Source organism: Rhipicephalus sanguineus, chromosome 11, assembly GCF_013339695.2.
Source record: "Rhipicephalus sanguineus isolate Rsan-2018 chromosome 11, BIME_Rsan_1.4, whole genome shotgun sequence".
Taxonomy (NCBI): domain Eukaryota; kingdom Metazoa; phylum Arthropoda; class Arachnida; order Ixodida; family Ixodidae; genus Rhipicephalus; species Rhipicephalus sanguineus.
In genome coordinates this window covers 74,522,750-74,536,889 of record NC_051186.1, presented here as the reverse complement: position 1 = coordinate 74,536,889, position 14,140 = coordinate 74,522,750, and the positions used below count along the sequence as shown (strand labels likewise).

General features: G+C 46.9%; 2 protein-coding genes across 16 annotated transcripts in view; one reads left to right on the top strand and one right to left on the bottom strand.

Moving 5' to 3' along the window:
- Window positions 1–14,140, top strand: part of LOC119374775 (uncharacterized) — a 236,589-nt gene that overhangs the window by 26,496 nt on the left and 195,953 nt on the right. The gene's annotated exons all lie outside the window — the stretch shown is intronic.
- LOC119375152 (cytoplasmic dynein 1 heavy chain 1-like) overlaps window positions 116–14,140 on the bottom strand; it is a 35,594-nt gene continuing 21,569 nt past the window's right edge. Inside the window, 15 exon segments of the mRNA XM_037645344.1 lie at window positions 116–388; window positions 2,832–3,071; window positions 3,535–3,709; window positions 4,168–4,262; window positions 6,048–6,182; window positions 7,889–8,054; window positions 8,165–8,252; window positions 8,957–9,017; window positions 9,169–9,258; window positions 9,695–9,841; window positions 10,338–10,407; window positions 10,544–10,728; window positions 11,428–11,667; window positions 12,587–12,802; window positions 13,498–13,615. Coding sequence (XP_037501272.1) covers window positions 131–388; window positions 2,832–3,071; window positions 3,535–3,709; window positions 4,168–4,262; window positions 6,048–6,182; window positions 7,889–8,054; window positions 8,165–8,252; window positions 8,957–9,017; window positions 9,169–9,258; window positions 9,695–9,841; window positions 10,338–10,407; window positions 10,544–10,728; window positions 11,428–11,667; window positions 12,587–12,802; window positions 13,498–13,615 — 2,284 coding nt within the window. The 3' untranslated portion in view covers window positions 116–130.

The window sequence follows — 14,140 nt, the reverse complement described above, 5'->3', positions numbered from 1 at the left end:
CATGTAATGGCTAACTGAATATGTGGCAGAAGCAACTTCTGACAACTAGGCCACAGATAGCCTGGCTTTTAAAAAATGGCATACGAAAGGTCCAATTCACTGAGGACGTGGCAGATGAAACCTAACTGCCTCAGTACTGCCGAGTCTTTTGAGGATAAAGGCTCTCGTGTCCTTTTGCTCCTCCTAAAGAGTGAGCAACTGTTTCAACAACGCACCGTCCATTCTTGGAGGCAGCGTTGATGGCCTTCTCAGCCTGGCTGAAGCCCTCGGCCGAGCCCATGGCCAGAGATGTGATGCTGCGACCCAGCTCGGCAGCCAAGTCGTCCACCCGGCCACTCGCATCGTAGCCAGGCACTGAGCACATCAGGATCGGAGTGCCTGCCTTCACCTGCACCAGAAAGTAAAGCTTCGTCACGTATTGCTTAGTAGAAAATTTGATAAGCCAGCAGAAGCTTGCCGGCCTAGTTGAGTGCATTTTCATTAACCCTTCGAGGGTCAAAGACGTACAGTGGAACCTCGTTAATGTGTACCTGCCCGGAATGCCACATAACTACGCACTAAATGGTAGTATGCATAACCACCAAGTAAAATTTGCATCTCCTCGCGCACGCCATCGCCGCCAGCAAAGAAATAAATACAGTGCCACAGTAAATAAAAGTACCCACTGCAAAGCCTTTTCTTTCTTTTTGCCAAAGTGGAGAAAAGAATCTGGTAATTTCACACAACCGTCCGATAGTGCCGATAGCGCGCGGTGGCAACGCCAAGGAGCATTTCGGAACTATTACAGGGTCCGGTATATGCAGTGACCGATATAGAGACAGAATGGAGAGTGTCGGCTTTCCGCGATATGTGTGTGTGTCTGTACTGCGATCTGCTACTAAACGAAAACTGACACAGTTCCAGTGAAACGCGGTACAGCTGCGTGGAGCCGATCGTCTCCTGGCTAGTTGCGTGCAGTGCGTCGCCTTCTCGGCTCACGCTGTCACTGCCTGGCCGCTTGCTGTGCCGTATGCACGAATTTGTCATGGGAGTGTTCTTCGTACCCACTTCATTCCAGACCGTGCATAGATGCAGCGAGTAGCTTGTTCGGTTAACATGGCGATGACGAACTTCCTGCAAGCGATGCGCACTCCATGACGCTCTAGCGGTCCTGGCAGCGGACGGAAGCGCGTTTGGGTGGTCGCCCAAGACAGTTGCCGACCGTTTATTCGGACTCGGCGGGAACCACCAAAAAGTTCGAATAATCGGGAGTCCGAAAAAAAGGATTCACCAGAAAAAGCAGCTTTATTGGTCCAGAAAGCGGCCGGGAAAAACTTAGTGTACCACCTTCTACCTGATGAATAATTGCCGCTTTTTTCGCCATCTTCAGGGCCTTGTAGTTGCCACATTTCTTTAGTTCCAGTGGTGCATGTGGAACGGGCGTCGTCGGAGCAATTTCAGCAGATCAGGCCTCGCAAGCCAAGCAACAAACAGGGGAGCAAGACACAAAGCTCAGGACGCAGATCAGACCTAGCCACAGAAACATCTGACAACGCAAACCTTCACATGCCAAAAGGAAATTACTTTGGGCTAGTTGATGTTGCAGCGCTTCTGTTGTCGTACTCTCTTTGCCCGAATTAGGATCCGCGTGCTACTCGTACGCGTCACTCACCTCAAATGTCGCACCGAGCTGATTCCAATCTTGGCTTGGCTTGGCCTGCTGTTTGGCCGTAGTAGCCGTTTAATGGATACTTGACTGGCTAAAGCCAAAAGGCGACCATTACGTGTAGCCAACAAACATTATCTTCAAATCTGTAATTTCTGTGTGGATTTTTGACACTGGCACCATCTCCAGTTATAGCCAGAGTGCAACATTTCAGTGCTGGCAACCTAGCAAACAAAAATAGTGTAAACCTTGCTGACAGCTTGTCATTGCGTTCAACGTCACACTCGATCAGCCAGCTGGAGTCTGAAAAATCGAATGGCGGACTGTGGGGCGTCCGAATTTTCAGTCGTGAGATTACATTACTTCAATGGGACGAGTGGCGGTGCCGCGAAAGTGTCCGAATAAACGAGCATGTCCAAATTTTCAGCGTCCGAATAAACGGTAGGCGACTGTAAAACCGTGCAGTATGGTTACAACAGCGCTATGCTTGCTGTACAGTACACGTGTGTTTAGCGTGATAGCGTCAATGCAAAGAGGTTTCTCGTCGCCCGCGACCAGCAATGCTCAACTCCGCAACAGCAAGCTGCTTTCATTTCTACAAAGCGGCGCGCGCTTGAACACGGCCCTACACAACGAGGCGACAGCAATCGGTGGCCCAGCGCGTTCAGGTTGTCGTCTATTAAAAGCGTGCAGTAGGCTTAAAGTAGTGCTGCTCCGCACGCGTGCCCGAGCAGATATCTGAAGATACTTATTGTGATAAGGTTGTCAGTGATAAGTCATGCTGGCCCATTCGCCGGTGGCCACCGCCTCACCTTCGTTCTTTCCTGATGCTTACCCGCAAAGGCGTCGCCGTAATCACGCAGAAGTCGGAATCGGTGATCGACCGATCTACGCACTTCTCGAAAAGACTGAAAACCTTTGGCGGCACATTGTGGCGTCGGGAAGATCAGCGCTGCAGTAAAATTTTATGACACAAGAAGTTATCGCGGTACGCGGGGTACGCACAAACCGGTAGGCGCAGGAGGAAGCACTACGGCTTAAGCAGTCAGCGAATGCATTAGGCTCTAAGAGACTCGGTCGGCGATTCGTCGCAACTACGTTTTAACCGTTAGTACGCTTAAAGTGGGTACGTAATAACGAGGTTCGACTGTATATGGTATCTATAATGTTTCCTTGCAAAACTAACCTCGTTGTCGACGACGGCAGCCAGGTCCAGCTCTGTTTCGGAGGCCGAGGTGAAGTCGTTGCCAAGCACGGAGGTCACCACCTGGTGGCCTTGGGCGATGACCCGGTCTGGGCGGAAGGCCTGGATCACCAGAAGCTGGTGCATGGCCTGCCCCACGGAGGTCAGGGGTCGCGAACCCTCCTCCCACAGGACGGGCACGTCACGCTCTGGAGCAGTGCTCTCCACCCATCCCAGGAAGTCCTGCAGTGAAGAACAGTTGGGCCTTCAATGTATAGCCAGACACTTTGTGAGAACACCACAGCTAGCACAAGATTTGTTACTAGGGTCAATGTTAATGTGTTGGCTGCAGTGTGTGAAATAACAGCGCAACTTGCAAAAGAAATGAGGTGAAGATCTGTGCACGGCATTGTTACTCTGACTCCCTGATAGTACTGACTGGCCCAAATGTTTTGTTGTTGGTGTGTCTAATGTAACCATTAAAGCATTTAAGATTTTGCACACAATCATAGTGGAATTTGCTGTAATATCTTTTAGGAGAGAGCTTTGTGACTATTCCATTCCTTCTTCAAAATGAAGTATGTGCTCAACAAGAAATAACGACTTCAAGCTGAACGAAGGACAGTTGTGCATTAGCGTACCCCCCCAGCAGCAAATGCCAGAAGCCATGGGCCGCCACATATGCATGCACGTGAATGAATCTTACCGGATGCTCGTCCAGGCGTTGCTGGAGGCTGCGGAATGCGGGCAGTCTCGACAGTGCGGTGGCGCCCTCTAATTGGTCAGGTGACAGACCGGCAACGTGGATGGTTGGCTGACCCGGCAGGATGCCTTCCTTGCCTCGAAGCAGGTGGTTCAGCTCATGCTCGAAGTTGGTTTCCCTAAGCATAGCACATACAAGGGCATACGATTAGCCCACAAGCCTTTGCGCCAATTTTGCGTCTTTATGTGTGAAACTAGGCCACAGGACACCTATACTATGTGGAAAAGCCAAATTCTCAATGGTAGGCCAAATTCTCAATTTTGATTCTGGGCTTTCATGTGCCCAGTCCTCGATATGATTATGAGGCATGCAGTAATGGAGGACTCTGGAATATTATTAATCCTACAGGGTCCCTTAATAATGTGCACCTCCACCTTAGTGAACAGGTAATTAATAAGTTTTCAATGCTGATTCAAGTAAGGTAGAGTACACAATGTAAAAGTTTCTGCTACCAAATGCCAACTCTGGTAGCCTTCACCAGTAAGTGCACACTAGTGCCAATAAGAACACACTTGCAGAAAACACTGCAAAACATCTTGTATTTCAATGTGAACCTGGGTAGTGAAGGGCACTCACTGAGAGAATCCCCTGAGGTGGATTCGACAAAGGAGCAAGGCAAAGACCAACTTGTCTTCGTGAAGCATGCCCCGGGTGACCCTGGTGTACACCACCTGCAGTGGGGGCATGGGTGTTAAGAGTGTGATGGCACTTCCCAGAATATGTGACCACACCCGAAGGGGCGTCACAAGTGAACGAATCACTGCAGTGGCTGTAATTGGATTTCTCAAGTACTCTGGTGCCACCAGTACCCAAGGAGCAACCCACATACGTCAAATGAAAACTGCCATAGCAGTGTGATGAACATTGAAACAGAAATTCTCCGAAGGACTTAATATTTTTTACAAAAGTGAAAACTGTTATTACTAAGGCCTGAACAGCCACACCTGTGACCAAAAACTGAAGCTGGAGGCTATTTTATAAACATTCTGTCACAGAATGAAGGCGGGCACGGAACGAAATGTCACGAGAGGACGAGAGGGAGCCGCATGGGATTGGTTGAGGCTCATCTGACGGTTAAGACATGACAATAGCCACAGAACCGGCGGCGGCCCCGTTCTGTCGATAGAATGACTTGGATTGGATTGAAACGTAAGCGCCGGGGCCGGAGAATCAAATTAGCCTGCTTTGTGTCCGGCTTATTCCAATCAAGCACCAATAGTCACCACCGAACGACTCGTCAAATTGTGACACCACCTAGCGTCCACTCAAGACATTAACACAAATAAATCGTTAAAGTCATCGCGCTCTTTAATTTCAAGCCTTGAAAAAAAATGCCTACCAAGAGTCATGTTCAGCTATATTAATTCTATAGTTCTTCATACGCTGAAAGCATTTCTGAATTCCCTTAGCTCGCCTATTGGCTGTTTGCTCCCTCTCATCCTCTCATGATGTTTCGTTCCGTGCCCGCCTCCGTTCTGTGACAGAACACTTACAAAATAGCCCCCCCCCCCCTGTGCACCAATATGCAAACCAATGATAAAACTGAAGATACTGCTGCCTTGGTAGATGCAACTGTTCTTGCATCACATTTTTATTATTTTTACTAAGGAAACAGAAAATCCTAAGTCCTTCTGTGCATTTCTGTAAGAACAGTGTTATACTGTTCTTACAGAACAGTATAACACTGTTCTTCACTGAGCTTCTACGTTTCTGTAACACTGAGCTTATACGTTTTCTGTTACGTTTTGACTACTGTTTTGACTACCCACTCAATTTTTCTCAAAATACGTGCACAAACTGCCATGTTTGCTTTGGTCTCCTTAACAGATAAGCTGTCATTCACTTGCTGTTTTAACAATGCATTGATCCATCCCACATGCAATACTTTGCAGGTAAGGAGGTTATAACATGGATAACCAACTCTTTAGAGAAGGTGCAGTGCTTCAGCCTTGACACTCCTAGATCAGCAAGCTTTAGAATTAGCAACTGCAGCAAGGTCAGTGGTAACAGTTCAAGCTGCCTTTAACACCAGAAAGTGGGCAACGCTGCAAATTTTCAGGCACAATGCTATACAATGTCAACGGTCACTATGACCACGATAAGCGCACTTTACGCAAACTGTTTCGATGTTTCACCGCTCAAGGAACGAGGACGACATATAAAGAGACACACAGCGCTCTTTCAATGTTGTTCTCATTCCTTCCACTGCGAAACATCAAGTCATGCTGCACCAACAAGCCCAACGCTCAACTTTAGTGAAGCAAACTGCATGTATCAAAAATCTAAGTGGGCCCGTTATTTTATCTGTCCTTTCTATAAAATAACACCGGACTGCGATAAACGTGCAAATCAAGCAGCAGCTTATTTATCCTGCTTATAATATTTTAAAAAATGCACCAGACTATGGCACAACATGCCGACCGAACAAATTTCTTTTTCCCCGATCTGATGCCTACCTGGAAGAGGTCCTTAGTGATGATGCCGAGTCGTGAGGTGTGGTCCACTATTCCCGTCAGGTGGCTGTTGTTGGTCAGCACGTCATTATAGATCTCCAGGAAGAAGTGAAGTGAGTACTGGTACAGGAAGTGGGCCTGCAAGGACACATGGGACACATATTGCAGGACTTCTGTGGCAGTTCGTGCAATGCAGAGGGTGAGGAAACATTTATATATCCTCATCAATTAAACTGCTGTGAAGTCCTTGGTTCCTTCTTTGCAAGCTTGTCAAGTTCAAAGGTTCTGCCAAAGTACCTGATAAAGTACAATCTATATACAGTAGAACCCCGCTGTTACGTTCCTCACTGCTGCGTTTTCCCGGCTGTTACGTCGTTTCCGCCGGTCCCGGCATAGCTCCCATAGGATACAATGTATTGGGAACCCCGCTGTTACGTCGTAACTGTCGGACCGTTCCCGTATGATACGTCGCGAAGTGCGCCCGGAGCCAACCGAGTGACTACCAAAGAGAGCGGCCATGGCGCATTTTCACGCAGCTTGGCCTCGTTGACCGTAATATTAGCCGCATGAGAGGCGCAAGCAACAGAATCTTTCAATTGATGCAAACAAAAGCATGGCCTTCGAGATTCAAATTGCAAAGATGGCGTCTATGACGTAACTGCTTGCGAAAGCAAGGCCTTCGAGATTGGCATTTACTATTGACAAAAGCATAGCCTCTGAGATTTGCATTGCACAAACATGGCGTGTATGACGTAATTGCTTGCAAAAGCAAGGCCTTCGAGATTGGCATTCACTTCTGCCATCGCGTTGGCGTAGACTCATCATCATCGTTATTTGTCGGAGAACGGGAGGAGTTCGAGCTGGTTGGAGCTCGCATGGTCGTGCGTGCGGTTCGCGGTCGGACTCGCCGCGCCAGTCGTGATTGCGTGTGCTTAGTTCTTTCATGCCTACAGCTGTTGGTGCTAAAAAAATCACATACGTTGATTACATTTCCGTGGATAAGGCCGTTCTAAGCTCCGCGTTTCTATCCATCGACTAGATCGCGGCTGAGCGCGCCAATTTTCGTGCTGCTCGTAAGAATTGAAATAAAATTCTGTACCACTAAATATTTTGCCGTTTTTCCTGTTTTTCGGCTCTTACGTTTCCCGTCTCTTACGTTTATTTCCCACGGTCCCTTCAAAAACGTATCAGCGGGGTTCTACTGTACAACTGTTCAGACCCCCTAGAGACCGTGAAATAGGCCGAAAAAAATGCGTGCATTCTTACTTCCCTCAACAGGTCAAATCACCAGAGTCAAGTCTTAAAATAGCTCTTAAGGCACGCCAGTATACCTATTAGGTGCCTCTGTGCTCATACTACTGTAACGATAGATTGCAGATGCATTCGTGAGAAATTAAGGAACATGGTCCCGTGATGGTGGCCCCTTTCCACACTGTATGCTTCACTGCAACACCTTGCATATGCTTGACAGTGCAGCATAACTGCATTGCAGCAAAGCTAACTTTTTGGAATCGTAATGGCTGCATTCAGTTTGATGCTCAAGGGTGCTGGTTTGGGACAGAGAAAATCAACACAGCAGCAGTGATGGCTCCAAGTGACGCAGTTTCAGACCTGTAATCACGGCCGAAAGTTTGCGAATTCTGATGCTGAAACTCTTCGGCATTCTAATATTGCAGGTGTCCCAATACAATGGAGCCTGTGACGGTGCTGCAGAAGTGTCCGAATTATCAGGCATGTACGAAAAATCCCTAATTGACCGTAATCCTATATTATGTATCACTCCAAGTTTAGCGAATGCAGTCATGCTGCTTGCGACAGCATATTCAAGGAAACAGTTGTCGCACCTGGTGGAGACCCTCAAGGGTGAAGAAAATGGAGGAGCAAGCCTGGGCCAGGGGCTGGTACTGGAGGGAGACGGCCTCCACCTCGGCCATCACCTTGTCCGTCTCTTCCACCTTGCGCGAAATCTCGGCCGCCTCGTTCTTGAGCTTCTCTAGCGTGCTTATCACACTGCACCATTAGGAAGGAAGGAGTGTCACAACTATGCAACATCTGGAACCACGTGTCGACCATATAACATTCTGGGACGCATGCGACCACCGGCAATGTTGCGGACAAACCTGTCGTCATCCAGAATCCTGCCTTTCGAGTCATTCAAGGCCTGGAGGAGAGACTTCTCCAGCTGCCGCAGCCGCACATGGAACTCTCCTACGTGGAAAACGAGAATCAGCCCATGATGAGCCATCATCTATGCTGAAATAACTTGCAGGAGGGCAGAGGAAAAACATCCGCATGCAGTTGAACCCTTTCATAAGGAACATGCACAGGGGCGCGGTCCCCTTCTTTTGATATGAGGGGTCTCTTCTAAGCAGGGCACGCCATGTTCCAATTTTCTGATCAACCCTTATTTCGACGTAGGCACACTGGTGTCATTTGTCTGCTGCATCAGTGTCTCTTATAAAGGGGTTCAACTGTAACACAATTCAAATTACATGGTGAAAACAGAAAACAGCAATGCACAACAACAAAGCTTTAGTTCATCCACAAACTTCCGAGCATTTCAACAATGCGGGTTTATTGGAGGTGTATATGTGAGCAGCCAGATCGGTGGTGCCAACTGGCAGCACAGAGATAAAGCACTCAAACGCAGAGCTATATTGCCATTAAGAAGTGTTGTTTACCTCACTGTTTGTGTAGATTTCTGGCAGTGAAAAAGTCACAAGTGTTTTTATGGCAAGAACACTCCCGGAATGATAAATAAACTTACCATAATTGTAGATAGATGAAGTTTCACAAGATGTCAATGCCATCATTTACTAACCCTGTGTGCATCATGCTAAAGCCATTAGACAGACCAGAATACAAGACATGCTAGAACTCTGTAACGACATTGCAGAAGCCACGCCCCTCACCCTGAAGTTTCAGGAGGTCCGAGCGCTTCTCGTCAATGTCCTCTCGCTCCGCCTTCAAGACCTGCACAAAACATTCGCAAACCAAGGAGAGAAATCAGACCTCGTTCATATTCTAGTGATTTCACAATTAAGCACGTGCTGTTTTCTTCATGATAAAATTTCCAAGTAACTTCAAGAGGGCACCACAATTTCTGCCGGACAGCCAAACCCACCTGATTCAGGCACTGGCTCTGCAAGCTGCTCCGGGTCACTGTGAAGTTGACAAAGGTTACCCTCGAACAAAGGTCGGGTGGGAACTCCACCTGGAGAGAAGATTTTTGTGAAGACGAACTCGTTACAAGCAAGGCAACTAACATGCAGAGGTCTTGCCGAAGGGTAACACCAAAACACAGGGCGAACGGATAAAACCTAGGAACTGAAGAGGTAGTAGTGAAGACGTCAAGATCATTCATTGACAGACAGCTGTGCTTCCCAAGCACAACTGAGCTATTCTTGACACCAATAGGTAAGATAAGCAATCAGGGTTACAAAGAAAATACCAGGGACACACACACTGTTGGGTAAGTTGTACAACAAGTCAGGTTTGGCACAACCGACGGGAAGAATGTCACCGCTGCACTAACCCTTTGTAGTGGATGTCAAGGCATCAATACAGCAACAAGCAGCCAACGATAGAAGCAAGTGCACGACACCAACGGTATATTATCAAAAGAGAAAAACCCAAGACGTGAAACTTACGGTTGGGTCCCGGGTGGACAAGAAAATGCAGAACGTGGGCGACAAGTCAATGTCCTGGTCACCGAGCGTGATGAGGACACGGCCACCCGTCTTGCGAACTTCTCTGTTCAGCACTGGATTCAGGATCGGGTCGTAGCTCTCCACATCCTGGAAAAGTCAGGAGTTAGCCAACAGTTAGGACACAGTGGCAAATGCCGTGTGTAAAGCTCTAAACAGCAGTGCTTCAATCAATCTATCAATTTGTTTCAGACATAAATTTAATAAAGATAGCATTCAAATGAGTGATCTAAGCATATTATACTGCAACTGATGACCGAGTGGGCTGTAGCTGGTATGCTGACAATGAGACATTTGAGTCTTCTAGGACTTGCAAAGCTGGGTGTTAAGCCTTCCCTATGTTTCAGCAATGAAAAGACACCCTTACAGTGTAGAGGTTCAGCGGTTACCATGCAGCAAGAATTTTTGGTAAGCTGCCCCGTATATTCTTCAACATCGGCATGACATGCTGACTGATCCAACTGCTTACGTGTGAACTGTGGCAATACAATACGCCACACAACAATTTATTTTCAAGATATGAAAGATTGAACTAATGTCTACAGCTTTGCGCAGTGAACAACGTTGATAACAAGCCATATCCTACCTGAACAAGCAATGGGTTGCCGAAACGCAACGCACTCTCCAAGTTCTTCCGGAAGGAGTCATCTAGGAAGCTGAAAACGATACAATGTTTCAGTGCACACCACAGCAAGAAGATATTCGCTGCAGAAAAAATGCGATGGGAATCTGGCACACATTGAATGCTGCTGTCATTTCGTAAGTGACAAAAAGCTTGTCGGTTTCTCGCACCTGGTCTTGGTAATCTTGCGCTCTCGGAACTCATTGAGGATGTACTTGGTGGCTTGACCGGATGGATCGATGATGAGTGGATAGCGGTTGAACCGCTTAAGCATGATGGCGTTCTCTGTGCAAAGGTCATCAGTTGGCAATGCATTCGCTTGCCAGCGGAGGCGTTCGTCTGCCGTCGACAGGTACTGCAATGCAACAGAAAAATGGATATGAATGTCAACAAAGAGGCCTGATTTGCTTCTCACAGCTTGGCTGGCCTAACGATAGCTGTCATTGAAATGATGAAGTGCTTAACAAAGTTTATATGAAGAGCTTCATTACTGCAAAATGCAGTCTTTTTCTTGTAATCTGAAAATAGCAACATGTTGGAAAGCACTATTGTTCTTAAATGAAATTAGAGCCTACAGAATGCAACACATCATGCCATCTTGCCTGTGCGTCTTAATGTGTGTTATGCTAGTCTTTTCCAAAGGTAAACGTTGAAACCTCAATGGCATGCCCTTGGGAAAAAATAAGAATGCACAAGCAAAGCTTTGTCAGACATGTCCTTGTAATTACAAGTAAGTACTATAAGCCACACTGCAGAACGTGAGGTAATGCCAGAAGGCTTCCATATGCTTCTCATGTCCCTCCTTTCCAATCGCGACACGCAATTTCACTTGCAATTTCCTTGTTTCCTTAGCTGTTGAGTATATGCTGTAGTGAAGCGATACCAGAAAGAAGTCTGCCCTCCAGCAAACACTACAAACCAGCATGTTGTACACAAAGTCATGTTGGCACTGACCAGCAAAGAGCTCTCATTCTTTAGAGTGTCCAAATGAGTTTGCACTACAAGCACGTGGTAGCCAAAAGGCCACAGCAAGAAAACACCATGTAGGGCTCACCTCTGTGCGTGCCAGATCGAGGCGGAAGTGAATGCCTGCCTGTTGCAGGTGGGCGCACCAGTTGTTGAAGAGGTTCTGTCGGTACTGCTGGTCAAAGTAGCCAGCGTACGCCAGGAATGCTGAGCCGAGAAGAACGTCGCCGGAGATGGTCGACATCTGGTTCTTGAAGGTCTCGCTTGTGTCCTCCCAACGCTGCTTCTCAGAGCTCAAGCTGCTCAGCAGGGCAATGCTGCGGTCCACCTGCACAACAGAAAGTCACCTAGGCATCAACCACACAAGATGCTCCGGCAGTCCAACAATCCGTTTTATTAGACGGAAGTCAGATTGGCAAGGGCCAAACACTTGAACCATTTCAAAACAAAGGTTTCCATTAAGAAACTTGGAGCCACGAATGGAAGTGTGATAATTACGTCACAACAAAAATAAAATTCCTATGTACTATGAACTGTAGTAAGTAAGGAAGACGATCGGCACACTCTGAAGTCTCGCTGCCATTCCGTTGCTCATGCGCAGATCGCTCTCTAGCAGTACCATACCTGTTGGTGCTAAGTTTGTCACTGCTGCGTGATGACCTAAATGAACCCCACTGGACAGGTATAAATTTAACAACACAATGACTCAACTGCTGCACTGCCCTATCAACTCTCACATCTGGAGCAACTGTTGTAGCAAAAGCTACAGGTCGCGCAGACCAACCAGAATGATGAAATAGAAGACGAGCTCCTTGGCTGTTTGCTTTTAATTGTCCTTTGCACAATGTTGTTAAAAGGATGCTTCATGAAAAAAGGATCAGTAGTGTGCGGCAAGCAAGGCTTCTACCTTTAGAACACGAAGCCAGTGCTTGGATACTGACTGTTCAACATGATTCCTAACCTTTACCACTCCGCACGAAGTCGGAGAGACTGAGCACAAGTTCAAAGCTTGCAAAGGAGTTGATGGACCTTGTCAAAAGTGTAGGCAGCTCCAAAACAAAAATTTCTACGCAAATGTAAGAATGCAAGCATCCCTACTTCTGACCCTCATCGGCATGCTACAACCTCGTGTTCGCAAGTTGAATGCCTTAGGTGTCAAGCCATCGTAATAACTCAACTTTAAACAAACTTCAAAAGAGAGGTGCACGGGCTCCTTCCTAAGTCTACTACCCTTCTCGCAAGCTCACCTTCGCCTGGACGTTGGCCAGGTCGGTCTTGATGGCCTGTGCCTGCGACACAAGGTTGGCGTACTCCTCCTTGTAAGAGGCAATGCTCTTCTCCAGCTGCACGATGACCGAGTCGATTTCTTCGGCATTGTGCTTGTTGCTGTCTGCCTCAGCTTCTAGGCTGGCCAGTTCGTTGCGCAGGGGCTCCACACGCTTCAGCATGTCCGCAAAGTTGATCTGCACAGCAAGCACGTTTGCGCTTCTTTGTCAGGGGAACACTGATCACAGATAGAAAAAAACAATGAGTAAGCCGAGTAAGCTTCCAATTTCAAGTTTTGTACCCAGACCACCTCACACAAAATCTGTCCCATGCTCTACTAATAAACTGAACAGAGTGAAGCAGAAACGGTGGCCCCTTTCCATTTCTGGTATGCTTCACCACAATAATGTGTACACGTGAACCTGCAACACACCTGCATTACAGCAAAGCTGATTTTTGGAAACCTCTACGACTGCAAGCGTATTGGCAAGCAAGAGTGCCAATTCCATGCTAGGAGATTATCAAAGAGGTGGTCATGGTTAATTTTAATCAATGTCATTCAGAACCTGAAATTACTAGAGAAGCGTAAAAAAAAATTGGACAAAGGGTTTCAGCTTCTGGAATTTCAGACATCCTTTTACATTGACTGTGACACAAAGGCCTACAAATTATGAGGCGTATAAAAAATTTGCCGACTGTTTTCAAGTAAGGACAGCTTTGTTCAAACATACTTTACATTGGATCAATGGGGCGTGTTGGCAGAGCTTGAAAGGTGTCCTAATTACTAAGTGTCCAAAAGCTTGGTTGTTCACAGCATACAATCAAAGACCGTATTGTGCGCAGTGTGACCACCGTCAAAAACTACACTCGATGAGAAAATGGCAACACTCACCTGAGCAATGGCCCACTTGACCATGGGCCCACAGGCAAGACTGGCACGGTTCACCTTCTCAAAGTTGAACTCGGGGTTGTTCAGGTATTTGGTCTTCATCTTGTTCCGGATGTCATCGCTACGCATTCAAAGTAATGTGCATACAATTCAGTGGGTGACCCCAGCAAAAAAAAAAGTACTTCCGCTTTCACATTTCAATAGCATTTCAACCAGCCAGCTGTCACACTTATTGTTTAAAATGTAATTTGATTAAGTTAAATTATACACAAAAGAAAGAAAGAGAAAGGGAAGAACATAAAAAAAATGGTGCTGCAAAACTCAAAATGTGAGTTGACAGATATGTTCTTTTCATTAGCCGGGTAATTAACATACATATTCAACAAGCTATGCCGCTAATTATATTTAACTTATATTATACCACCAGCAGGACATGCGGAAGCACTCCGCTATGATGAACTGGCAAATACACATGTGCCAACTCAGCTGATTGCTGTTGCGTGCAGTGAAAATCCCGCCGTTTCACAATTCATTCTTCACAAACATGGCTGCAAAAAGCCACGATGTCTACAATAACTGTACCGCTGTTATGACATGCCAATCCACTAGAGACCTACAAGTGGACTTGACCAAATGAATGCACCGA